The 27681-nt window shown below is 38.0% G+C and overlaps 1 protein-coding gene across 3 annotated transcripts in view; it reads left to right on the top strand.

Moving 5' to 3' along the window:
- The first annotated feature begins 547 nt into the window (after positions 1 to 547).
- rnf38 (ring finger protein 38) overlaps positions 548 to 27681 on the top strand; it is a 39438-nt gene continuing 12304 nt past the window's right edge. For 2 of the 3 annotated variants that reach the window (XM_039691823.2, XM_089132378.1), the window contains exons 1-3: positions 548 to 690; positions 2131 to 2740; positions 18027 to 18088. In XM_039691823.2, coding sequence (XP_039547757.2) covers positions 2203 to 2740; positions 18027 to 18088 — 600 coding nt within the window. In that variant the 5' untranslated portion in view covers positions 548 to 690; positions 2131 to 2202. The remainder of the gene's footprint in view (positions 691 to 2130; positions 2741 to 18026; positions 18089 to 27681) is intronic. The other variant, XM_089132379.1, reaches the window with a different exon arrangement.

Below are 27681 nucleotides of genomic sequence, written 5' to 3'. Positions count from 1 at the left end.
TTGACCAAAACGGTAGGCTAAACTTAAAGACAAAATACAGTACAGTTCAGTCTAAACAAGGGGACATTTGAAGATGATGACTAGGCTATTTGATTGGTAATCAAGCAAATCACTAAGTAGGCTATAGTATAGTATGCTAATATTGCTATGTTTACCTAACTAAAAATCATCATTAGGCCTATTAGTTTCTAATGCAACGTTGAGACATTTCTCCTTGTACATTGCTTACACTGTTTAAAGATACATAAGTAATATTTTTCTGAAGTATAATTTGTAGCATATAAGCCTAGGCCTACATATTGGAGTAGACCTATATCATTCAGGCTACTTGTCTGCCGAAATGTCAGATATAATACATTTAAATGAGAGTTTCTTTGGTTTAAGAATTGTTTCCCTTTTATAATTATAGGAGTTTGTCTTTGTTCTCAGTTGAAAATTGGGGATTGTGAAATGGGCCTCGTTTGTGAACAATTTGGGTAAGAGAGAGCGTTAAGTGCCATTCTGTTTGCTCCTCATCTAGTGCATTGACCGACGCTCTGTGCTCGGCTTTTCTGGTCTGCTGTGCTGGAGCTGTGAAATCGCGCTGATGGTCTGTCACATTATTTCTCACTGACACCGTCTGAGCGGAGGAGCACCACGCCAAGATCAGCTCAAAAACACTTCATAACGCACAGCTCCACTCAGCTCCGGGTGAGTTCCGCTTTTCATTTTATAGATGATATATATATGCGTTTGTTTGAGTGGGTGGAGTGGAAAAATAGCCCTTTTAACCGTTTTTTCCACAGATGTAAATATAATTAGGGACTTTAAAGCGCTTCGCCTCACGGATCGCCACAAAACAGTTTATACATATAAATGTTTGTCTCAACCCAAGCAGATTCATCAGCGATGAGCCGATGTTCATGACGGGACATGTGGCCCTGAGGCTTTAAAGGACGACAAGGGCTTTATTTGTTGTAGTTTTGTGAGACTAAAGGCAGATGGTGGACTAAAGCCAGCGCGACGTTCACAGCTAACATAGGCTAACGTAATACATCCAACGTAACGTTACATGGGTTCTCTCTAAATGTGATTCAGATCAGTTAAACACTGTGTGAACGAGCAAGACGTGTTGCGATATAGTATATTTGTGTGTTAGGTGTGTTAAAAGAACAGTAGACAGGCAATATTATGTTTATTTGTGTGTTTTTGTGTAGCTGGGAGCTAACGCTAGCGCTTCACGGAAGTGTCTGATAACCAGCTGCTCCCTCTTACTTGTATACTTTTATTTACATACTTTATTAGCATAAACATAACGCACGTGCGTGCTGTGTTGGTGTAGCTAGCTAGTCAAAGCTAGTTTTTGTGTTGTTTTTAGTTTTTGTTTATGCTTTAGACTTGGCGTGGGTTCGGAAGTTTGGCGTCTAAAATGTTTTTAAAATGCTTTAAAAACCATTAAAGGGACAACAAGGAATTGTATTGATATTTTTATATATATTTTTGCATGTAGTAAGTAGGACACGCCTAGAAGGAATTAAGTTACTAAAACAAAAAGAGGCTTTTAAACCGCATACATTTTATTAATATACCAGTTATACTTGTATAGTATAGTATAATATATATATGATATATAAGACTCAATACATGTAATTTTACTGTAAGGTATTTTAAAGTACAGGTTTTAAAGGTTCTTAAAGTTAAATAATCAAATGAAGTGATTAACTTTTGTTTGTTATTCATAACTTAATACTTGTTTTTTATAAGTTAGTATAGTATTTATTTAGTTTTTTTTTTGCGTATTGTCAATATAATTATTTAATGGATCAAATCGATTTATAAAATTGAATCACTTATGTAACTAGAAACTATAAATTTACGGATAATGCTCTCTAGTGATGTCACTATTGTTTTACAGTGAAATTCTGGCTTCCAAAACTGCTTGATTTTTACTGTAAATTTAATTTTAAGTTTATGAATCCAATATGTTTTGAAAGTTTTTGGTTTGTTCAAATGTTTTAGCAACTGTTTTAGCGTGTTTTAATAATAAAACTTTTTTGTTTTGTTAATGTTTTAATGACCATATTTAAACAGTGTTTTTGTAAGTATTTTAATGACTGAACTGTGTTTTTTGTATTTAATTTTTTTAAACAGTGTTTTTAATCTGTGTTTTCTGGCGTGGAATCGTAGAGGAGGAAGAGGGGGAATTGTATAAGCCGAAAGGAAATGCCAATCGCCACTACTGGTCATTCAGCATCTCGAGAGCCCCGCGTCTGTTCCCCGGACCCCGTTCCCAAGCGTGCTGATTTATGCGAGGACGCAGGGGCCCAGCCAGCGGAATACGGGGGTTCGGAGGGGGGCCACAGCCTGGGCAGCACTAGACTTTCTGGAGCGCTTGAGAGCTCCTCTGCGACGTCTCATTCCCCTCCCACTTCCCCTTTCCACCACCACCACCATCATCATCATCATCACTCCTATCCAGTGACTATGGAGCCACCCAGGACTCGATCACGGTCGCGGTCTGGATTTTACCACGGTGGATTATCTAACTCGAACGGTAATGCTGGGAGTGGCGGTGGTGCGTTAAGTCCAGCTGGAGGAATAAGCCATCATCATCACCACCACCACCACCAACACCAACAGCAGCAGCAGCAGTTCGGAGCTGCTCATGGACACATGGAAAACCTGCGCCCACCCGGGAGCATGCTTTCCCCAGGCGCCCACAGACACGCAGGGCCTGGAATGCACAGAAACTCCGGAGCAGGTAAGATGGTTTTTAAACCTCCAGTCTAATTTTGGGTTATGGATCTCATTTCATTTTGAGGGTGGACAATAAACATGAGTTTTTTTTTTCTAACACTATCACGTTGTCCCATATTTGGTTGTAACATGATTTACAGGGGACAACTATCCAACTGTGGTTATATTTGAACATATCTGACAGGATAGGGGATGAAGATATCAAGGTTTGGGCTTTACTATATTTAATTAGTGTAGTGTTGTATGGAATTATTGGACTGATTGAACAAGCTATATTTATGGGGTTTTCAAAATTGAATTTTATATCACATGTACAGTACATGTGCACATCCATGCAAACTTGTATGACAGCCACTTAACATTACCTCACAAAATTACTGGTATAATTTGTGTCGGGGCTGTAGCAAAACTTCTAAATGTCATTTTATGTGTTATTATGATTTCCAATATTTGTTGCGATTAGGGATGGGCAACAATTAATCGCTATTAATTGCATCCAAAATAAAAGTATGTGTTTACATAATATATGTGTGTGTATAATTAATTTGTATATATAAATACCCACACATGCATGTATATATTTAAGAAAAATGTATTATTAATATATCAAATATTTCTATTTATATATAAAATTAATTATGTATAAGTATATATCTAAATATTTCTTAAATGTATACATTCATGTGTGTGTATTTATATATAGAAATTAATTATACACACTACACACACATATATTATGTAAACACATACTTTTATTTTGGGTGCGATTAATCGTTGCCCATCCCTAGTTGCGATGAAAATCAAAACTTTTTAAAATAAAACAATTCAATGTTTTAAAAAAAAATGAAATAGCTCCAAGTTAATTGATTGAAAATGAATTGGATCTACTTTACTTGAAAACCGTAATACAGTAAGGCAGGGTATTTCAGTCTTAAACTAGGTGTTAAACCAGCTTCTTTTAAAAAATGGAAAGTTGCATGCTGGCTTCATGTGAGCTCTGATCTCTTCATAAAAAGAGTTAAAGCTTTGTCAGCAAGTATGTGAAGAACTCGGCAGACTTTGTGCTATTAAGGGTCACGATCGGGCGTCTTTCCTGAAGACAGAACAAATTGCACTCCTTATTACCTCGTTAATGTTTGCATAAGTTCTGATAAGCCCCACACCGATCTAAGCATTCCTATTGACTTTTTAGCACTTCATGGTCCATGTTTAGCGGCAGATTTTATACTCTGTCGTACTAGGGCGTGCAAGCAGAAAGACATGCATTCATTCAATTACACAAGCTGTGACTATTCTTCTGTTTTAGATGCCTAATGTTGTTATTCGCTGGTCCAAAATAGCACAGCGCTTTCCTCCACATTATAGGACAATTGTTCCCTCCGACTTTAGGGTTTAAGTTAATAATTGACCTGATTGCCCTGTCCATCCAACGGCATCACGGTGCTTTACGATTTCTGTATAGCCGAATGGAAATTCCAAAATAAAAAGTGTTCAAGCCTCTGGCATCCTTATTTCCTGTTACACGATGGCCTTAATCTGCCACAGCACTTCCTTTTTGACATGGACAACAAGCTGGTGGGAGCAGATGCACACACACGCACATGTGTTCATGCACCTAGACTTTAATATACTGTTACGAGATAGGAGCAGGGCTTTGATGACATACGCATGCAAAAAAAGTCAAACAAAAAAATTACTCATGGCCACTATGACCATGCATGCATGTGCATAGTGGGTGGGTTCTAGTATCTCAGGTGTTGCGCTTTAAGCTCAGGTGTGTTTGCCTACTGGCAGTTGCTTTTTGTGGCTGAGCCGCACTGCACACACACTTTACTAAAAAGCCCAGACTGGAAATACCTGTCTGATGGAGTGAGCATCAAGCTACCTGCTTTGCCTGCCTGCTGCCGCCACTGCACCAACTAGTCTAGCACATGTGTGTCTAAGCTTTGTTTGGTGCCATTTGTCCTTAAGCAAGACTTCACTCTTTTTCTGTGCCATGATTTGTCCTCCTCATGTTTAAATGCATCTCGGGGTAAGTATGTGATATTAACTGGATGGATAATCAGAGGTACTTTACCTTAAAGTGTATATGTGATATTGACTAGTTGGATATACAGTAGCTGTGTGTGTGTGTGTGTGTGATATTGACTGAGATCAGATAGGCCGCTTTGATAATGAGAGAAGCTCGGCACACTGAAATCCCCTGAGTTCAACACCATCTGCTCTCAATACAGAAGCGCCCTCTCTCTCTCTTTGCCTCTCCCGCTCTCATTCCTCATCCCTTTATCTCTTTTGTCCACCCGATTCCCCCTTTCATTTTCTCACACTGACTTTCCCTGTCCATTTACCCTCCTGCATATTTCATCCTCTCATCGAACTCCTATATGCCTGTAAATGCACATGTATGCATGCAAGGAGGAACCATGTTAGACCTCCTGAGGCTTTTTCTGCTGTAGGTGTTTGGTATTGTCCTCAGAGCTGAGCGGAGCGGGAGCAAAAGGGCTATCAGGTCCCATAAAATCAATAGAGAAATGGATTTCTAGTGGGCTTGTCCTCGTGAGTGTCTGTGTTTGAGAATGCACTCGTGTGTGTACATGTGGACAGTTCAAGATCATTTGAAGGGTGTAGAATCCCCCCTGGGGCCGGTCCAGACCGAGCTCAGTTCTGCTGACTCTTAACAGAAATTCAGAGAATGTGTTCGAGGTGATCAGACGGATTAAAGATCTAAGGGGCCATTTACACGACGACACTACTTTCAAATAGAAATCTTTTAGTGTTTTGGCTGTTCATTTGCATGATAATGGCATTTTGAGGGGCCTGAAAATGCAAACTTTTGAAAATGGATTTCCAAGTGCAAGTTTTTGATAACAACGTTTTCATCTCCATGGTAAAATTTGGGTAATTGTGAAAACGGTGGCGTGCGAGGCTTGCTGCGATAGTCTGTGTTCTCTTGCCCACCGGTGCACCGCCCTCCACTGTCATTTAGATTTTTTTTTTATAGTAATAAAATTCATTTAGTTCAGTTAGAGAATGCTCAATGGAGCGTGAGCCGAACGAGTGTCGCAGGACTCGCAGCACAGATCAGCAGCAGGAGTCAGATTTCTCCTCACTTCACCCACTTCGGCTTACTCTTGACTGACATGAAGATGGCAGAAGATTTGGTTTTAAACGAAACGTAAAAGCACCTATTTAAGCAAGTTTGCCATTGTACAGTTTTGTTATGTTTTCCATTAAGAATAATAATGAACCCACCATTCAAGCAATTGCCATATCCAAATTGGTGCTAATTTCGAGCGCATTTTACTTTGGAATTAGCGATTTAAAAGCGAGGTGAAAAAGAGGTCTCTCCCCCATTTTGATACTGTTATTACCGGTGTTGTCGCATGTATTATCTGTTGGGAAAATTTCCTCAGTCACAAATAGGGGTCGACCGATTATCGGCGCCGATATTAAGCATTTTTGGTTATCGGTATCGGCAAACCGATTTGCTGATAAAATAATTTTATTTTGAAATGCGCTATATTTGGGTCTAACGCAGCCACCTCTGTCGGAACTCACCACTCTGTAGACTAGACTTATGTCCCCACACATCTGATTTGTTGGGAGTCACGGGACCGGCCAATCAGCGCGGCAAACAATTAAGCACTAAAAGTTTTGCACTCTCACCGAGATCACTCGCTGACTGGAGCTGCTTCACTGATCACGCATCAGTTGTCTCTCAAAGTTAAGGCAGCAGCAAATTTTATTATTATTATAATTATTAATAACAGTTCTCAGATTCAAAGATAGGATTAAAATCATTTAAAGAAAGTATTTGTCAACTTTCTTAATTTTGACATTTAATTTACAGTTTTACACCAGAGATGGGCTATAATATATCTCGGTTATCGGTCTATTTGGTCTGTAATAATCGGTATCGTTATCGGCATCGGCCCTGAAAATCACATAGCCTATCGGTCGACCCCTAGTCACATACCTGGAGCATGCTAATATCATATTCAGTCTATAGGTGTATGGTGTTTTTTTACAAAGTAACATTGACAACTACTGGCCTGGGATGCGCATAATACATTGTTTTTAATCTTTTTGCGAATCGCAAGATTTTGGCAAATTTGTTTGAAAAAACTAGCATAGTGAAGAGATTTATGATGCACAGCACACTAGAAGTCACTTTCAAATTAACCCTCTGGGGTTTAAGATGTTCCCTGACATTTGTGACATTTTCATTCCCTGACATTTGTGCTTTTTTCAATTGTTAAAAAAAGTGAGCTTGTCGCACCGGCGCGATAGCCGACCCCAGAGGGTTAAGCAGCTTTCTGTTGTTGGTTAGCATTGTGTATTCACATGTACAGCTTGAACATCAAAGTCTTTTGTAAATTTTTCAAAAGGGTGGGAAAGTGGGATGTGGGAGTCATAACATGGCTTTTGATTTAGTTATGTCAAAACAGGTAAGAAAATTAATTTGGCAAAAAACATAATTGGTGAATTAGGGCGTTTTAAATCCTTTCAGTGCTCTTTCAAAACCGGGACTAACTCACGGTGAAACTGTGCTGCCCCACAGATTTTGTCTCCAAATGTCTATAATAAGCCTTTTAACATGCCTATCGCTTATCAACATGTTTTTTTAACCTCATTTTTCTTTTTTTTAAAATAGCTTTTGAATCAAATGGTCCAAATTAACTTGTGTGAAACTACCCTGAAAGGTAGGGTAAGCGATAGTTGAACAACGCTGTTTGAAAGTTGGTCTGAAACAACAAACGTGTATAGCCAATCAGCTTTAGGTGGAGGAGAGAGAACAAGCAAGATTTGAAGAGTGTAGAAAGAGATCGCTGAGAGACATTACAAAAGAGAAAAGCTCATAAGAATATCACTGGAAAATGAAGGGTTATGAACAGGAAAGAGCTTTAGGATCTGCATTAATATTGGAAAAGCTTTCCAATGCTGGAGAGCGCTAAGCCTGAACTTATTTTATTTAATTTGCTGTCCTATTGGCTGTGGTTTATTTGAAATGTTACTATTGGTCATGGGAATCTGCAAGTATAGGACTGTGAAGTTGGAGTGTGTCACAGTGTTTTAGACCTAGACATAATCTTATAATGTCTCAACTCCTGCGAATAAGGAACACTTAAGATGGTTGTTCCTTGTTTGTCAGGCTTCATGACTTTCATTTAGGGCCGACCAACCTTGTATTATGAGGCCCCAGCTGGTCCCCAGAGCTAGTGTGGGTTTTGTGAAGAGTCCATTCCCAGTTTTAGTCTTGTGGTCTGATTTGTAGTAGAACAGCAGTTCTATTTTCGCGCACTCTGCTCTATGAGACACTTGGGCCCAAATCAGAAAATTGCAGAACTCCACTTAACATGAAGACAACTGTTGCTGCGGGCTCAAAATCAAGCCGGTGTCCCTGAAGGACTCTTCAGTTTTCACCTTGAGTAGATCTGCGCCACACGCACACACACACATTCGCGAGGCGGGCTGTTCAGCAGGCAAGGTGCAGCGCGGGAGATGAGCGCTGGGCTTTGTAGTGTCAGTAAGCTGTTTTAATTGGACTACGCTCCTGATCATTATTTAAACCAGTAGTGCAGTTTGAGCATTAGCACAAGTCCTCATCCTTACCTCTCAATAAACTATTCAGAAAGCACGGCCGTTTCCTTTCAGCCCAGGAACAGAGGAACAGGGACGAGTGTTAAAAGGAAGGCTGGAGGTTTTCTCCTCTCCTCTACTGCACTGACCTGGCACCATCTTCAGAGAGAAGTGAACACAGACAAAAAAGCAGAACAGACGCTCAGAAGTACTTACAGGTGCCAGGTGTGTTGAAAGAGAAAAGGATGAAGGTGGAATGAGGGACAGGATGGGTTTGCGGTTGAAATAAATTACATTAAATTTTATAAGCTCCTTTTAGACTGTAATTTATTATATTAGCCGTTATGATGATGTCTGTCTCTCTCTCTCTCTCTCTCTCTCTCTCTCTCTCTCTCTCTCTCTCTCTCTCTCTCACTCACACACACACACACACACACACACTGTCCTCACCACAGCAGTAAGAAGCTTGTTTCATCACTCCAGTGAAATAAGGGTGTGAATTCAGCTGGAATTTGGCTGGGTTCATGTCGTACAGACAGCCAGCTGTCAGAGAGCCAAGCATTTTGTATCTGAGAGCATTCACTTATTTTCACTTGAATTCTAATCTAAACTCAACTAGATGTTATAAAACTGGTACTAAATGGTGATTGATCAATACAATGTTCCAGTTGCGTGAAAATACATTAGTGTACAACCATGTCAAGGAAATGTGAATATGGATGTGTCGGGGGCTATATTTTTTGAATTTGCTTAATAAAATAACGTTTTGTTAACTTTTGTGTGTTAACTATTTTATAGAAAGCAAAAATCATCTATTAATATCTTGTCACTTTTTTCTCACATTATCTCAAAAATGGTTTGTTTTTAGTACACAAAGTGTTTGTTAAAAATACTGTAATGGGTGATGTTTTTTTCTGGAAATATATTTCAAAATTTTGGATAATTGGTTTAAGATTTGCTTAAAGGAGTGGTTGATTGCGATTTGTGTAATGTGTCTGTTGGTGCATATCTGCTAAGTTTCTTTGCTGAAAGTTCAACGTAAGCACAGTTATCGTTTTTTACAACTCGGGAAGTTTAATGGGATACTCCACTTTTTTTGGAAATACGCTCATTTTACAACTCCCCCAGAGTTAAACTGTTGAGTTTTACCTTTTTTGAATCCATTCAGCTGATCTCCGGTTCTGGCGGTACCACTTTTTAGCACAGCTTAGCATACATCATTGAAGTGCACAAGGCCATTAGCATTTCTCCCAAAAAAAATTACCAAAGTGTTTCGATATTTTTCCTATTTAAAACTTGACCTTTCTATAGTTACATCGTGCAGCAAGACAGACGGAAAATGTAAAGTTGCGATTCGCTAGGCTGATATGACTATTTGGGCACTATTTTCAGGTGCTGCGTCATAACATTACGCCTGCTTACAAGCAGCAGTAGCTTTTTCAAGTAACAGCATGTTGAAATTCTTATATAATAATAATAATAATAATAGCCTAGAATAGAACTATAATAATTAAAATGTACCATTCAGGAACTGCATTGTTTGGGTGGGTTCTGCTTGACTCTCTTCATCGGCACTTTCCGTGTCTGATTCTGGCTCAAACTGATACGGCAGTATTGACACCATTATTTATATTTGACCGGAGCACATGCAACTTTCACCCATAAAGGTAATGGGCGTGACTAGGGGTGTAACGGTACATGTATTCGTATTGAACCTTTTCGGTTCGAGGCTTCCGGTTCGGTACGCATACAAACCGAACGATTGCTTGGACCATTTTTCTTGCCGGCAAAATTCGTGCTGACGCGGCCAACACAACGTTGCGCAACATCCAAATGGCAAGGGTAATGAAAGCAGAACGAAACTGCGCTCCTCGTTATGTGCTTCACGGATCGTTTATCAGTTCGGACCAGCAACATCTGTGCAGCGCGAGCCGATCTCGATCAAGCAACACTGTTACCACACCGCGCTAAGAGATCCGGTAAAGAAAACATTTGAATTCGCCACTGAGGTAATAACATGGCTGCGAGATCTAGTGAGATGCATTCACATTTCTCCATTATTAACCGTAGATCTCTATTAGATCAAACAGCGCTGTCATGGAAACCAGGAGAAACATTGTGCCGTGAATGAACTAGTACTTTACGTCCACAGACCAGCAACATTCACCATGGATTTAATATAGTAACACTAACTGGAACCAGTTTGGCTGGAATGGTGAAATGCTTTCAAGTACTTCACACATCTTTTTCCAGCACTTCAAAATTCAAATATTATATAAATAAATATATATTTAAATGTTATTTTTAATGTGATCTGATGACCAAAACATTATTTGTTCATCCTTCAAAGATGACCCCTATTTATAAACCTGAAAGTTTCAAGATCTAGGAAAACTCACACTTATTTAAAAATATTATTTCTTTAAACAAATAGTAAATTTCTCTGGCATTTCTTTCTTTTTGCTGTATCGAAAATGTACCGAACCGTGACTTTAAAACCGAGGTACGTACCGAACCGTGATTTTTGTGTACCGTTACACCCCTAGGCGTGACGTTTCCGTACAACGTGGACTACACAGTTTAGCCAATTACAACACACCGGCCCTACTAACCAATCTGATCCCATTGGCTGTTTGTGGGGGAGTGGTTTCATAGAATCAGGTTGTAAACCGGTCGTTCAAATGACGGAGGAGAAAGAGGCTTAGAATAAAGGTGAAATTTATGAAAAATAAGACTTTTTAAAAAAAGAAAAAAACACAAACATGTTACATTGCACCCCATAAACACAAAAATATTACAGTCAAAGTAGAATTACATTTTTGTATACAAAAAATATTGCAGTCTCTAGTATTAATACTTCTGTCCGTTCATGCTGTAAGTCTCAGGCTTTGAGCTACAGATAGACAGGAGTTGTGTTTTTTTCCTTATCTCACGTGTTGTTGTCAGATGGATAATAGGGAAAACATGGGCTAGGGAATGATGAATGACTGAATCTCATCCATGTATGTGGTGTTTAGGGCAGTAAAACTCTCATACACACTCTTATTGTGTTACTCTCTGAAAAACTTACTCTCACACTCCATTTTCATAACAAAAGAGTGTGTTTGTTTTGGCTGCTTTTGTCCGTCTCCAGGCAACCTCTTCAACAGTTCCGTTTTGAGGACTCTACTCGCCACTGTATCTGGACGCGAGTATCGACCAGCAGAGCTGTCAGGAAACCTATAGTCAGCTAGACGCTAGGAATATTGACTTTATTTAATGATTCTGTTCACGATTCTTTTGATCAAATTGTTTCTGAACGGTATTTCCCTTGCTATTTTGAAATAAGATTGAACTACGCATAAGCTCCCACTCTAGTCCAACAAGATGGTTTCTGAACATTAACTGCAGAAATGGGTCATTGAAAAGTCATCATTGTCTCAACCATGAGTATATTAACATCAAGGCACATTTAGCAATTATTATTGAGCAAGTTCAGCATGAACTACAGCAGTATGCACTGGTTTCCCAATAATAGACTCAATTTCATATAGAAGATGTTAAAGGTACAGTAGCAACAATGGCTTATTTAATCCTTAGAGTCAGAGAGTGGGTTAAAATGGTCACAAACTTTTTCTGGACTGCCAACATTTTTCTGGAGAATGTCTCTTAAAGTTGACTTTATTAAAAAAAATGTCGTCACTTTAAAGTGGACTGAATTCTGATTTTTTTTTTTTTAGTATTTTTTTTTTTTTTAAAGAAAATTCACCAAAAAGTACAAATCTGCTTGATTTGAATCATGAGCCAAATTCAGCATAGTCATAAACTGATGAGACTTGACTTAACTGAAGTTTATATATTTGTATAACATGTATATGTGCACCAACTTACTTTACGTTTCTTTGCGTAGTTTCTGTGTCAATAGTCTGTAAATGGTGAATCCTAGTGTCATTACTGAATGGGTCCCTCCAAATCAGGACTTGACTCCATGTTCAACTTGCCCAGTGTTCGTCACAGCAGAATCCACTCGGGAACAAACGGCATTGTGGGACACCATTCCAGTGTCTGCCTTTATAGGAGCTCCATCTTGTGCTCGAGTCTTTGTGTTTGTTGGAGACCAAAGCATATGTGTGGCTTTCTTCAAACCACATTGACCTCTTGTCTGTGTGTAAATCTCACATCTGACGTCAGTCTTCACCAAGACTCCACTTTAGTCCCAGCCCAGGCTCAGCGTCACTCTGTAGAGCCTATTACAGTAAATGGGATTTGAGCCGGCCAAAGAGTTAAATTTTCTAGATGCTATCTTTTCCCAGGTTAACCGAGAGGCTCGGTGCTGGGGAGCGGCTTATAATGCCAGTTTTGTCACTGTCGGGCAATCTTGAGCCATCTCTGTGCATGTCTGAATAAGAGAAAGACTGGGAAAAGACAGACCAAATCAAAGCTTGTATGAGTGGGCTGTGGACGATTTGTTGCGAGAGGTAGTCTACATGTTATGAGAGAGTAAGAGAAAGAGAGGGAGTGGATGTGTGCGTCTTTCTGGCGTCCCTTTCTTTGTGTGTTGGAGAACTGAGAGGGGTGAGAGGGAAAGCTGAACCAAGCTGAGAAACATTAGCCAAATCTTTCTCTCTCTCGCTCATGTTCTGTCACACTCTTGAACTCGCTCATTTAAACTCCTTTTACTTCCTCTCTCTCTGTTGGCTCAACTTTTCCAACTCTGACCTTCCTTCCTCCTTTTTTTTCTTTTGGCTGTTGGCTTTTAAAAGACAAACTGTAGCTCTCCATCTGTCTCTTTGCTCTCAATAATAATAATAAAACAATAATGAGAAGAATAATTAAATAATAATAAACATCATCATTTCAAATAATTCAATCTTAATTAAAAATAATTAAAGTATTTAATTAACGTTAATTAAATAATATTAAACCATTTCTGTTTCTTGAAATAAAGCTGAAATAAAATGATATAAATCATTGATTTACATGGTACTTTATTCTCTACATACTATAGAAGTCAATGTTAATTTTGTTACCCAAATTCTTCAAAATATGTTATTTTGTGTTCAGGAGAAGAAAGAAATTCATACAGGTTTTTAAATGAATCAACTAAAACCAAAATAATAAATAATCATATAATATTTAAAAAAAGAACCAGGCTATACACACACACACATACACACACACATATATACATATACATACATACATACATGCATACTATAATGTTATTTACACCAGTGCAATGTAACAGTTCTAATTTCTGCGATCAATAAAAATGTATGGCAACATTAGCATTAGTGCTCTCTCTCTCTCTCTCTCTCTCTCTCTCTCTCTCTCACATTTATTTTTCTAGGTCTGTTTGTACCCCTTTTTAAATTTCTTATGCAAAGTGTTTCGGCAGAGGAACTTCATGAATGTCAATGTTTTGTGGGGAGTAATGTCACTGCTCCATAATGTAGAGGTTGAGATATGCCTGTTTTTGTAGTGTTTAGGGGGTGAGAGAGGAGCAAGGAATCTTGTGACAGTAGAAGGCAACGATGGATAGATGGGCTCAGGAGGGAAAGGGGGAGCAGGAATGGACAGATAAAGCTGATGCACTCTGAAGCTCAGAGAAAAATCGATGGTAGTCAAGAAGGGAAAGCCTCAATCCCCTATCTCTCTCTCTCTCTCTCTCTCTCTCCCTCTCCCTCTCACTTTCCCTGGATCTCTTTCCTTCCCATAACATTACTCAGGACACCTTGTGTGCCCCTTCCCCCACTGTCCACAATGACACCAGGATCTCCTCTCGAAATGAGGTCCAGAATAAACGATGTGTGCACCAGATGCAGGTAAAAATTGGCTTTGACAAATAAATAAACCATGTTGCAGTTGCATCAAGTTACTGGCCATCTGCTGATTAAGTTGAGCTACATGATCATCTGAGCCTCGGAGATGACTGTGACTGCACAATTCAAACTGAGACCATCCAAATAAAGATGACGTTTGTCATGCTCCCTCTATTGATATGTCCTTTTTAAAAATTAATAATTGACTCTGTCCCAGTCTGTGTGCCTCTGTCTTCTGCAGAGTGTCTTGCTTGCAGTTCAATTCAAATTTTATTCTTGTTCTTTCCCTCTGTGGGCCTCTTTCCCTTCCTCTTTTCCTCCTTCCCCCTTCTTGCCTTTCCCTTCATTATCATCGCAAAAGTGGGTGTACTAGTAATTTGGTGCATCGAACATCATGTACCCCTTCACAACGTCATCGATGAGTTTGTCCTGTTACTGTGGACTGAAATATTGTTGCTACAGTTGAACAGAACAACCATGTTAACATGTTACACACAAATAGCGCGGTCTGAATTCAGAAGCATTATGAATGATTCTGACTGAAACGGTCTTGATCTGTCCAGTTTTACTGGGCAACCTTTTGTATTAGGGATTCATTTTGACTGGCCAGCACAAAATATTGTGATTTTTTTTTTTTAGCTGTGTATTTACAAAGAAAATAAAATCATTAGATGTTTATATGATAATGGATTTATTTATTTACAAAAATTTACAAATTAAACATGCGTGAGCATTGATATGCTGTGCAAACTTTGTTAATGTCGGACAGTTTATTGCTTTGCATTGAAATAAACACTTTTTTTTTTTTTTTAGATATTTAGTTGCCCATGGCAACGGCTGGCATGACTACAGAGGGATTTAAATATTGAGAAACTGAAATCATTATTACTCTGCAAGAAATTTGTTAGTCTGTCTGATATTTTATGTTTCTGTCATTGGAAACATGATTCTGTCAGCATGAAAATGTAGGCTACCTTTTAGTGCACTGCAGATATCCCTAGTTGATGAGACTCGTCTGTCTGGTAGACTAATGATGGTTTAATTGGTGACTTTCAGGCACACACAGGCCATGTTCACACTGTGGCTAAATATGAGTCTCACTCCTCATCCGAGTGCATCAATTTTTATTTTTTTTTATACACCAAGTTAGATTATGGCAATGACAACCAGTTTTATGTTATATCCTTTGCATCATTTTAAAACACACATACTTTCCTTCATGTTTAAGATTTTTTTCAGATTTTAATGGTTTGTTAAATTGAGTGGATTATTATTATTATTATTATTGTAACTATTATTAATCGGTAATGAAGCCCCTAAAGGGACATGGTATTGGAAGAAAGATGGAAGGAACAATGTCAATGCTTTTGTGTTCTTTTGCAAAAATTTTGCATTGCTCCGAGAAACTTTAATTTTGCCGGCAAACCTTTTCAGTCCTTTATGACATCGCAAAGTTTCTCAAGGCAGGGTTCAAAAGTTTTCACGGGCGAAAGCAAGAACATTGAAATATTTTTTTAAAAATGTTCCTCCCATCTAATTTGCCAATCACATGTCCCTTTAGAGACTCTGTATAAATGTGACCTTGGGAAAGATGCTATGTAAACAATCAAAGTATTATTATATTTTTTATATTAATATTTATTATTATTATTAGCTTATTTAATTATTTAGATGGTGAATCTTACAAATAATCAGCCATGTTTTAATGGGAATGGATTTTAGAGTGAACTTTTAAGCTTGCCTCCAGTTGCTTAGACTTGTATCACACTAAAGTGTATTATGCTGTCAGGACACTAAAACACTTCCAGTAGTTAATTCCTTCCTTTTAATGCACCACTGCTAAAAAAATCCAAATTTTAACTCTTGAATCAACTAGACAGTCTCACTTTGGATGGATTAATTGGTTGCTTGAGATTGTCTAGTAGTTAAAAAAAAGGGTTCATTGGGGTTCTATATATGAAACAGGGTTCTTTTCTCAACTCCAAAGAACCTTTTATGCTAAAAACGGTTCTATAGTGACAAGAAATAACCCTTTTGGCACAAACGTTCTTTATATGCTATTATTCATTCATATATTACATTATCCTGCAACATTTTGTTGTTGTAATTAAATTATTTTTTATTAAACTGTTGTACACTGTAAAAATTAATATGCTTTATTTAATCAAACAAATTGTGGCAACAGATTACAAGCAATATTATTAAATAAATTTAACAAATTAGAATTGAGTAATAATTAATCAAATTAATTCCTTAAGTTAACCATTTCAAATGAGTAAAACTTACAACAACAAAAAAAAAAAACATAAATTGAAGTCACCATTATGGTGATCAGTGTTTGTTTTAAAATTATGGTTTTCTCCTTCAGTGATTCTGCTTGTTAACATCAGGTGTCTTCACTGTTGGCAATATAAAATAGAGGTCTTAATTAATCTTTGTCTGTCTGTTAGTGAGATATTCTTGTTAATTTTTTTGGTCTAAACTTTACTCATTTTAAATGGTTAACTTTTAAGGAATAATTTGATTAATTATGACTCAATTCTAATTGGTTAAATTTAATTAATAATATTGCTTGTAATCTGTTGCCACAATTCTATTGATTAGATAAAGCATATTGATTTTTACAGTGTAGTAACTTAATTTCACATTTTAATCATGCTGATTTTTGGAGGAGAAAAACTGAAATGGTACTCTTCGTGTGATATTGATTAACTACATAAAATGATATAAATGTAAATATTTTCTAACCCCCATATCTTGAATTTTGTGATCATTCACATGCATTCATGAATACATTTTAGGGTCTTGATGTTTGTCAATAATATGAAATATTGAATCCGTAAAGGACAAAACAAATGATAATGGACCCAAAAAGTTCCATATAAAACCTTTTCCCTGGTTCCAAAGAGCCCTAAAGGGTTCTTGTTATTGAACCCTTAAAAAGGGTTCCGTATAGAACCTTTTAGGGGTTCCAAATACGTAGCGCTGATAGAACCTTTTAAGGTTCTGTATAGAACCTTTTCTTCTAAGAGTGTAGTGCGCCTCATCTCTCTCGCTCCCTCTCTCTCCCTGTTATCTCAGTGTCGTCAGTCACTCCTTGCTTCACTCACTCACTCTGTCATTGAGAGAAAAGAGAAAACTTATGGTGACAGAAAAAAAAAATAGAAGCACGAGTTCAAAAGCTTTTTTGTGGGCACTTCATACACTCCTCGCTCATACACGCAAGCGTCCTTGTCCTTGGAGAGAGGTTTTTTTTTTTTTACTATGAATTTTTTCAAGTGTAATCCTGTGCTCGTCTGATGAAACGTTCACAGAAACACTGGAAACACGCAAACAAACACAGACGGGCAAAAAAAATACAAATAATTTGAAACTCAAAAACAAGGACCCAAAGAAAACAAAGGCCTTTGGATGTATTGTCATGAAAGCACCATACTATAATCTAGGATTAATCTCTCTCATAATAACATATCGTCATCAATGGACGGACTGTTACTGTCAACCTCTAGAGCACTTTTATCGTTTAATTAGCAAAGACTGGCCCAAGTAAATATGGTTTATCCTTTACAAACAACAGTTGTATTACAGAAGCTTATACTGCAGTATTAAACATTATAGAGATCATTTGGGTTGTGTGACTGTGATTATGTGATGGTGATTTGTGATTCCGTTTATTGTAATAACACACCAGGGCCAGGCAAGATTAAAGTATTGCCCAGATGTCTCAACATGCTGCTGATATCCTGTAAAGCTGCTGGATCAAGAGTCTGTTTTTGGGCCTGTTGAAACTGTTGACTGCCAAACATTGCATACAAGCTGTAAATAATTATGCTGCATCACATGGTTATAGTGTTTTAGCTGCTTCAACACACTTGGCTGTTGAGTTAACTGTTCTTGTGCTGTCTCTAGGTGCAATGGGAGGAGTATACCACTATCATTCAGAGCATGCGTGTGCAGACGCCACTGACAAGGTAAGACATCACTACTTATCGCCGGTTACTAACGTTGACTAAGAGCATTTAGCAGGACTACTCAAGGTGCTACAAATGAAATGCCCATAACTGCATTGTCTTGTCTATTTGTCCATTTAAATAATCTCCTTTTAAATTACAATTTAGCTCCGATTTTTGTTTGTGGTTTTATCTGGTAAAACATTGTTATATAAGCTATTTCTTCAATGTTAAAATACTTTCTCCTACCCTGCCTTATGTGCAAGAGATAAAGGCATTCTTGAACTAGCGACTCTTGTGAGTCAGTTCTTTTAAGTGATTCAAACATATACTCGTCTCCTATAGCTTATTTTGTTGTTTGGCTCATGAGATTTTAAATCGGCATAGTTCCTTACTGGTAACTGTTAATATGACAATGTGCATTTAAACGTTTGCCAATAACATTTAATTTCAACATTCAAAAGTTTGGGGTCAGTAAGATTTTTTTTTATTTATTATTATTACTCTTATTCAGCATGAATGTATTAAATTGGTCAAAAGTGACAGTTAATAATATAACACCATATTAGAATGATTCTGAAGAGTCAGGGTCAAGTAATGAAATGCAGCCTGGCCATCACAGGAGTAAATTGTTATATCTATTGAATTGTTATATAAATTGTTATAAACAATTGTTATATCTTACTGACCCCAAACTGTTGAAAAGTAGTGTACTAAAATAATTATTGATATGTTATGAACAAATCTGAACAATGAACAATTGTTTTGATGGCACAGAACCAGTTTTTGAGGAAATCAACTTGGATTGCTAATAGTCTCTCCATTTACAGTGATTATGAGAGAAAATATTTTCGATGACGCACTTCAGCTGTAAGTGTCCAAATACTTTTTGGAGTCACTCTGAATGTGGCTTATTTTGTACGAAGACTGTTCTGGTACATGTTGGGAAATTTTGTTCTGTCATTGCTGGCCTTTTAAAATCGAGAGGGAGATGAGATGGTGCAAAAAACAAAAGGCTGTTCCTGCCCAGTTTTACTCTACTGTGTTTACAGTCAAAGGGAGGAGGAGGGCTAGCTGACTGAAGCTCTGTGATTGGCCACAACGGCCTCTGGGGGCGGACCTGGCCCTGTGAGGGAGGGAAAGGGGGAGGGGGAGGAATGCGAGCGGGCGGCGGGAGAGGAAGAAGGGATGATATGTGTGTGAGAGAGAGAGGAAGAGGAAAGCATGGAAAGGGGGAGCGGGGGCACTAATGATTTCACCTCCAGCTGTGGGACATGGAGAGAGGGGAACAGTGGCTTAGAAATGGATGGCTGTCGAAATGAAGGGAGTGGAAAAAGACCGATAGGGCTGTGTTGGTGCGAGCAAGAGACTGAGTTATGGCCGAATGAAACTAAGGGAATGTAGGATTTTGTCCCATTAAAAAAAAAAAAAAGAAATTTTGCTTTTGCTTAGTGGCAGAAAAGAAACCAGGCCAACAACCCTTACTGTTTCCTGTTTTTGACAAATGTGAGCGAGAGACACCGCACACACACATACACGCACAGAAGAGGGTTTGGGCCTGTGGGTAACTGCATCTCATCCTGTGTCTGCTGACTGTTCAGAACTAAACAAAGCATATTTTGGGGTGTGTGGAGCTGTTTGAAAGCTTTGTGCTCGCTGCTGGCCGTCTATATGAACAGCAGAACGGGACGTGTTGGCTCTTGGGAGGTCCTGAATATAGAGCGCTGAAACTGAGACGTGTGCGTGTCCATTCCTAGGCCTCCGCACAGGCAGAAACAAGCTCGCTATGGTGTAGAATGTAGAGGTGGCCTCAAATGGGTTTGCCTGTCAGAGGGAGGAAAAGAGGGAGGAGAAATGAAAGGGTGGAAAATAATGAGACTGAGGAGGAGATGAGGGGGACCCGCTTATTCGGAGCACTTTCATAAAGTCCCAGCGTTTGAAGAGCAGTCACCCAGCGCAAGGACTCTATAGACTCAGCCTATTAAATATTAAAGTATAACACTGAAACAGAAGCACATTGTGGATTCTCACATCAAAGCAGTGTTTCGGTTAGGCATGTGAGAATGTGGAATCTCCTGCTGATTGTTTCGGGAGGTTGGAAAATACGGCATCTCGTAATGTCGGTGCCTAGCAAAGTAGTGCAGTTTAGACCTTTCATATTTCCCTTTTAGATGCATTTGTTATTTGAGAGCATATGTTCATTCTATGCTCTAAAAAAATGTCTGGTTTCAACCCATGTGCGGGTCAAATATGGACAAACCCAACCATTTTTTTTTTTTTTTTTAAACCCTGTGGTTGGGTTTGTCTAAATTTGACCCTAGCATGGGTTGAAACAATACAGCATTTTTTTTTTACTAGTATTGTTAATGGGTAGGGATTGGTCACACTGGCACAGTGACAGTTGACTATTAACCTTAAAGGGGTAATCCACTTTTTTGGAAACAGGCTTATTTTACAACTCACCCAGAGTTAAACTGTTGAGTTTTACCATTTTTGAATCCATTCAGCCAATTTTCTGATATTTAGAAGAACATCAGTAACCAGACAGTTTCTGGTCTAATTGACTACCATAGTATATATTTTTTTTGCCTACTATGGAAGTCAATGAGACCAGAAACTGTCTGGTTACTGATGTTCTTCTAAATATCAGAAAATCGGCTGAATGCATTTGAAAATGGTGAAACTCAACTGTTTAACTCTGGGGGAGTTGTAAAATGAGCCAAAAAAAAAATGGAGTATCCCTAATTTCCAAAAAAAGTGGAGTATCCCTTTAAATGAAATTGTTATTTTTGTTTTTATTATTAGTATAATTATTTGTATTTTATTTAAATAATTTGTTAATTTATTTTAGTCAGCTTTCCGTTGTGACCCATCCCTGTACATGTACATATATTATACTGACAGTATATCCGACAAATTATTCTATCAATCCTTAGAAATTTTGAATGGTTATAAGCAGGGTCGGCTTTGCCGAGAGGCAACACAGGCGTCCGCCCGGGATGCCATCTGCTGGATGTGGCGCAAATTGCAGAATTGAAAAAAAAAGTTAATTAAATGTATGTATCGTATTATGAAAGCTGCGCACATGCTGTACACTTTTACTGTGCATTGTCCACACACACTGTTTGTATTTGTCCATTTCTTTTACAAGATTATACAATCCTAAAAAACGACTGAGTGACTTCGACAGGCAGCTGTCAAACTCATGCGCGTTGCTTAGCAACCGGGAGTGGCGCGAAAATATCTGACAGCTTGTTTTAGCGCTTTAGTTTCCTCGGTGTAAAACGCACGGTGTCAATCAATCAATACCATTACCCTATAAAACTGTGTGTCAATTTGTGTGTCAATCAATACCATTACCCTATAAAACTGGTGTGTGATTTAGGCAGCATGAAAGCCAACTTGCAACGAATGATTCGTACATTTTTTTATAATTGTAACGAGTAACTAGCAGAACATTGAAAAAATATCGAAGTAAAAGTATTAAATTCATCGAAAATATCTACTGAAGTAAAAGTAGAAGTATGAGAAAAAAACAATACTCTAGTAGAGTACAGATACAGCATTTTAGTACTTAAGTACAGTACTTAAGTAGTTCTACTTCGTTACTATACATCTCTGATAACTTTTGGAGGCTGGCTCTAATTATCATCAAAACAAATGACAGATTAGATGGATAAGGGCGAGGGTGATTCTCGCTCCGATGCGGGACAACAGGTCATTAAACTGGGCGCAGGACAGGCGGAAGTACCGCTGGCAGCGGCCGTCATCCAGCACAGCTCCTGGAGTGAGCAAATGGTGAAACTCTCCAACTGGTTCGCCTCTGAAGGGTCCAGTGGACACAAATACGGCGATAATGATCCCCATGTTGCTGTTCTGCTCTCCAGAGTAAATACGGAGCGGTGACTCTCTCAATGAATGCTCGATCGACATAAAAAAGAGGGCCCCCAACGGGTTTCGATTCTGACGCGCGTAAATTTCGCTTCAAACTTATGTTTTTAGGCGCGTCAGTTTCACTATTGACGCACGAATTAACACATAGTGGTCAAGCGTCAAACTAGACCCGAATTTGACGTGATATTCGTGTCCGGTGTGAACGCACAGTAAGTGTACTGTTCATCACTTTGGGTAAAACCTCTAGGTAGTAGGGACACATCAGTACCTTAAGACTGAAGTGCCAACTTGTGAAGGGACTCTTCACGTGAATTTTATTTAACTTTATTTGAACACATTTTTTCCCCATACTTTTTATTTTTTTCTATTTTGTGTATTTTAAGAAACAGCTTCAAAAATATCTAAATTGTTCCCATCAAGTAGTGGAAAAATGCATAATTCACTCGATTTGCACTAGTTGTTGGTCTATTGGACTACAGCAACTTTATGAAGTGTGGCACTTAAAGGGTGTCACCCTCATGTCGTCCCAAGCCCGTAAGACCTCCGTTCATCTTCGGAACACAGACTAAGATATTTTAGGTTTAGTCTGAGAGCTTTTTGTCCTCCATTGGAAATGTATGGAATAGGGCTGTCGATCTTCCTCTATAATACTATTCGAATTCCGTTCCTTATTTTATTTAATATTCAAATAATATTCGATATCCAATTCTGTGCAAATTGAGCATAAAAAATAAGGATGGCGTCTGAACGTTACGGTACGTTTTTGACCGTTTTCCACTTTTTAGCATGAAATTACTATTATAATAATTAAATGTTTGCTTCGTTATTACAACAATCGCACTTTAAGGTTGATCATTAAACTGTTACTCTGCCATAGAAGCATGTCTGAAATCAGGTTTGTTAGGTACCTTTATGTAAATGCAAATGCTGCCTGCTAAGTCACTGCCTGATAATGCAACTGCCTGATAATGCAACAAGCCAGCTTCCTAAGCTTTTGGACACAGCCCTGGAGTTTTTCAACTTGGTGTTTCAAATCACAAGTCAAAATCATTATTTCCAAATCATTCAGTGCTATTTGTGCAATCATATGTAAATTTTTACTGGCGTAGTTGAGTTAGATGGCTTGTAAGCCGTTTTTACTTAAATGGTCCTCAAACATAGAATTGTTAAACTGAAATTGTATCAGAACCAGAATCTGTAAATCCCTTATGATTCTCAGCTCTAGTTACCCACAGCAGTGCTGACTGCCCTCAGATCGCAGGGATATATTGCTGGTTGTTCAGCACTTTGCCAAGCCCCTTCACAATAGCAGCGGTTATACGCTGTAGTGCACCCCCCCCCCCCCAGGCAGAGAGGGCTTGGTATTTGTTGAGCATGTGATGGCGGGTCCTGGAGCTATGGTTTTTAAGCAGGATGTTGAGCTCGCTCATAATCGTGTGGCACTAAGGACTGTTTTATGCTCCATTTTATGCTATACAATGAATCAGGTCAAAATGTGAGACCACCGACCGAGTATGTTAAAAGTTTTTGCTAATCTTCTCCTAACATGTTAAGTACACACACGCATGTTAAAATTTTTGTTCTCCAAACCCCACACCCACCCGCCTCCCCCAAACTCGGATGTAAGGCCCCATTAATGTTTCATTCTAATGGACCTGTCTGACTGGGTTAAATGGATGTGTCTGTCTCTGTGTGTTTGCGCCGCGCATCTTGGTTGCTGTTTAGCTTTGTCCTGATGTGCTCGTGTGATCCTGTGACTTTACCTGCATTTGTGCTTCTTTAGTTTTTCAGTGAATGCCTTGTAATTTGCGTATTTATTTAGGTGTGTTTACTTGCTGTAAATTGAGGAGAAATTTGACAACCAGCCTTTAGGGACATTTGATGAATTTGAAAAAATGCAAATGAATTAATATATATATATATATATATATATTAGGGATGCAACGGTACACGGTAAAATCCCGGACCGTTCGGTCAGCCCTGCACGGGACAATCTAACCTCGTGTCCCGCGGGACTTCGGTTCTGCCATAGAGTTCGTGCTGATCCTTTAACCGTATTTTCCGCACTATAAAAGGCGCACTTAAAAGCCTTTAATCTTCTCAAAAAATTGAGAACAGAAAAACTGAGTTTGGAGTGAATAATCTGATTTTAATGGCCAAATATTTCATACATAAATGTCGATTTCTTAAAACATCCCCTGTTTTTAATGCCTTTCTAAATGATATAATTCTGTATAAACAATCCCTGAAATACTGTAAAACAAAAAAAGCCCTAATTTTTCATGAATACTTATGCAAACTTATTTCCTAGTGTCTACTGCTGAGTCTCTTGGTTTTTTTTTTATTTATTTTTTATTTTTTTTATTTTTTTTTATTTTTTTTTATTTTACAATGTTGTACTCCATGTTCAATTCATGTTGTAAGATTATCTGAAGACGGTTGTGATGTGCCTTGTTGTATGTTTGATATAAGATTCAATAAAAAAAAAAAAAAAAAAAAAAAATCTTCTCAAAAAACAACAGTGTGCCTTATATTCCGGAGCGCCTTACTATATATGGATCAATTAGTTAACAACGCTCAGTGTTATTAAATTCGCCCGCGAACTCGCGCTCGTGTCCAGCTTATGCCCGCTTTGTCACACGGCCAGTTTAACCTCGTATAAATCAGGTTATGTGTGTGTCGCTCACGAGCGCTCACTCTAACAGACACACGAACAGACCGGCGCTGCTCGCGCGTCATAGATGTTCATAAAGCGCTCCCCGTTCACACGGGTCGTCTCATTCAAAACCGCCAACTGTTGTTAGTTAGCCGCCGCACATTGAATACTCATGAGTCAGGCTGCGAATGTAAGTTACGTGCCCGCCCCAGCGCGCTCACGCTTACTAAATAAACGCCTCACCTCCGGCTCCGTAGCCTACTCTCTACATTCCCAGCACATAGTGGATGCATAACGCAAACCCAGTCAAATGTTTGACTGCAGTATTTTTTTGCACAAGAATCTCTCAAAAGTGGATTAGTAACATTGCACTTTGTATCCTGAATGCAGTATTTTTTTTATTATATTATTTTGCTCTACTCTTTTTATTCAAACCACAAGCTAATTTATGTTAAAGGTAAAAGTGCACTTTTTCTTTCACATTGATCACTTCATTTACCAGTTATCAAGGTTTGGAATTGGGATCCACTTGAATATTTTAAAGTGTGCTCGTTTACATTTTGTATATCATAAGTGGTAGTTGAAGAGGTTGTATTGCTTAGTGTTGTTCAGTACAGACTAGAGTGTTAATTTATTCCATACACATTGATGTTCTTCCTACTGTGACATTCTGTTTATGCTCATAAGAAAAATAAAACATATTTTTGGGATGAAATAGCAGTCTCTTTCTGCACAAAACATGTACCGAAACCGAACCGAGACCGTGGCCCAAAAACCGAGGTACAGACCGTACCGTGGGCTATCTGTACCGTTGCACCCCTAATATATATATATATATATATATATATATATATATATATATATATATATATATATACAAATATAATAAATGACAATTAGTTATTTATTACTTAATTAGTTATACAAGTATATACACGCGTATCTGTGAGAGAGATGATTTATATATATATATATATATATATATATATATATGTGTGTGTTTATGTATGTTTGTGTGTGTGTGTGTGTGTGTGTGTGTGTGTATGTATATATATATATATATATATCATCTCTCTCACAGATGCGCGTTTATATACTTGTATAACTAATTAAGTAATAAATAACTAATTGTCATTTATAATGTAATATTACATGTGTATAATAGAATATTAGTCTACAGTAGTTAAATGACTATTAATTATTCTAAGTTCATATAATAATGATATCATAAACATTTAATACTAAATATAATAATGATAATGTTTTGGTTAGTCTATACAGTAATTACAAATGATGTTGCAAATATAATGCAATATTAATTAAATATCAGAATATATAATAATTATGTTATGTAATATAATTATAATTATGTAATATTATTTATTATTGTTTAAACAGTACAAATGTAGATATTCCTCATTTAGATATTTATTAATGTATTTAATGTTCCCTCTTCCATATGTTAAAATGTTCCCCGGTTTTTGTATTATACAATTAATAAAATATACACCTAATATTTGACATTTTAAAGGATTGGTTTAAGGGACTGGTGTGTGCGTGTGTGCACAGTTACTGTTTTCGGATGGTTGTGTTTAAATGTCCTGAGGCTGTGTTCCAGGAACTGTTCATAGTTCATCATTTTCAGTGGTGCACTTCCCCCTCTGAGCCCCACCGTGCTACCCCCTGAGGCATCACTCCTGTCCTCCCATCCATCCACTCTCCCCCTCCAGCCTCAGTTTCTCATCCTTCCCTTCACCTTCCTCTCCCCTGCCCTCCTCTCATGACTCCGAGGAAGAAACCGTAGGACTGAGGGGAAACTAGTCAGAGCTCAGTCTCTGGACTCTTTCCTTTGTCTGAACTCAAAAAGTGTGAAATAAACTGAATGTATTAACTATGAAAAATAGTAACATGGTGGTACAATATTGTTTTGTCAGAAGGACCATTTTACATCCTCAAGTCCACGAATCACACTTTCATAAAAGCAACGGCCAGCTGTGTAATTGTTTGCGAATGTTTCTTGGTCTTTTCAAGTGTAGTCAGACCACAGTGGAAAGATCCAGAATGTTCATTATAAAGTTGTCAAACAGGCCGACAGTGTGACCATATGGCCGTCAGAACAAGAGAGGCATTTCAACATGCTTGTAGTTTTAATATCCAATTTTAGAACAAGGCTGTTAACTTCCATAGCTGTGCTGAAAATGACATCTTCATCTTTCCAAGACCCTGTTCTAGTAAATCACTGTGTGTGTATATAAAATGAATTTCCCATGAAGAATTCAGAACAGTAGGATTTTTGCCTTGGTGTTTTTTTTGTTTGTTTTTTTGGTTGATGTTTTGTTTTAAGTGATTTGATCGTCCTTAGGCCGTGTGCCCACCAAAGCGTTTTTCCACGGGCCTGGCGTATGTTTTCAATGGGAGCGCCACGTTTTTTAAACGCCATGAGCGTAACGAGGCGCTGAGCGTTTTTATTTTTTTTTTTTAGTTTTTTTCACGCTGAAGCGCCCAGCGTTTTTACTGGTCGCTGGGAGTTGAAAAATGTTCAACTTTGGATAAAACGCAGCGCTCATCACTGTCACTTTTTACCCAGCCGTCCAATCACAGTGGAGGAGGGGCGGGACTAATTCCACACCGACCAACTGTCACAAAATTCAAACTGCTGCGGATATTCTGTATCGTAGCAACGAAACGACCCAACGGAAAAAAACGCTGCGTTTTCAGCTGGCAAAAAACGCTTTGGTGGACACACGGCCTTAGTGTAGTACCGACCGAATCTAGTAATGTGTTGTGAATATATATGTTTGTTTTTCATTATTCAATGGTTATTAATTTTTAGTAGATAATATAAAATAATTAGCCTAAGCCAACAAAGTTAAAGTATAATTTGTGAGGTTAAAAATCAACACTAACACACAAAACACCCAGACTCTCATTTATCAGTAAATGATGAAAAAAGTTGTCTAATTTATTCATAAATCAAACTTTGATTATTTCTTCTTATAAAACCTTGATTTATTCACTAGCAGTCAGAGGTTTGTGGTCTGTAAGATTTTAGAGGCTGCATTTA

This window comes from Pimephales promelas, chromosome 6, assembly GCF_988280905.1.
Source record: "Pimephales promelas chromosome 6, fPimPro1.hap1.1, whole genome shotgun sequence".
NCBI classification, from domain to species: Eukaryota; Metazoa; Chordata; class Actinopteri; order Cypriniformes; family Leuciscidae; genus Pimephales; species Pimephales promelas.
Note: the sequence above shows the minus strand (reverse complement) of the source record. Positions and strands in the feature narration are given on the sequence as shown.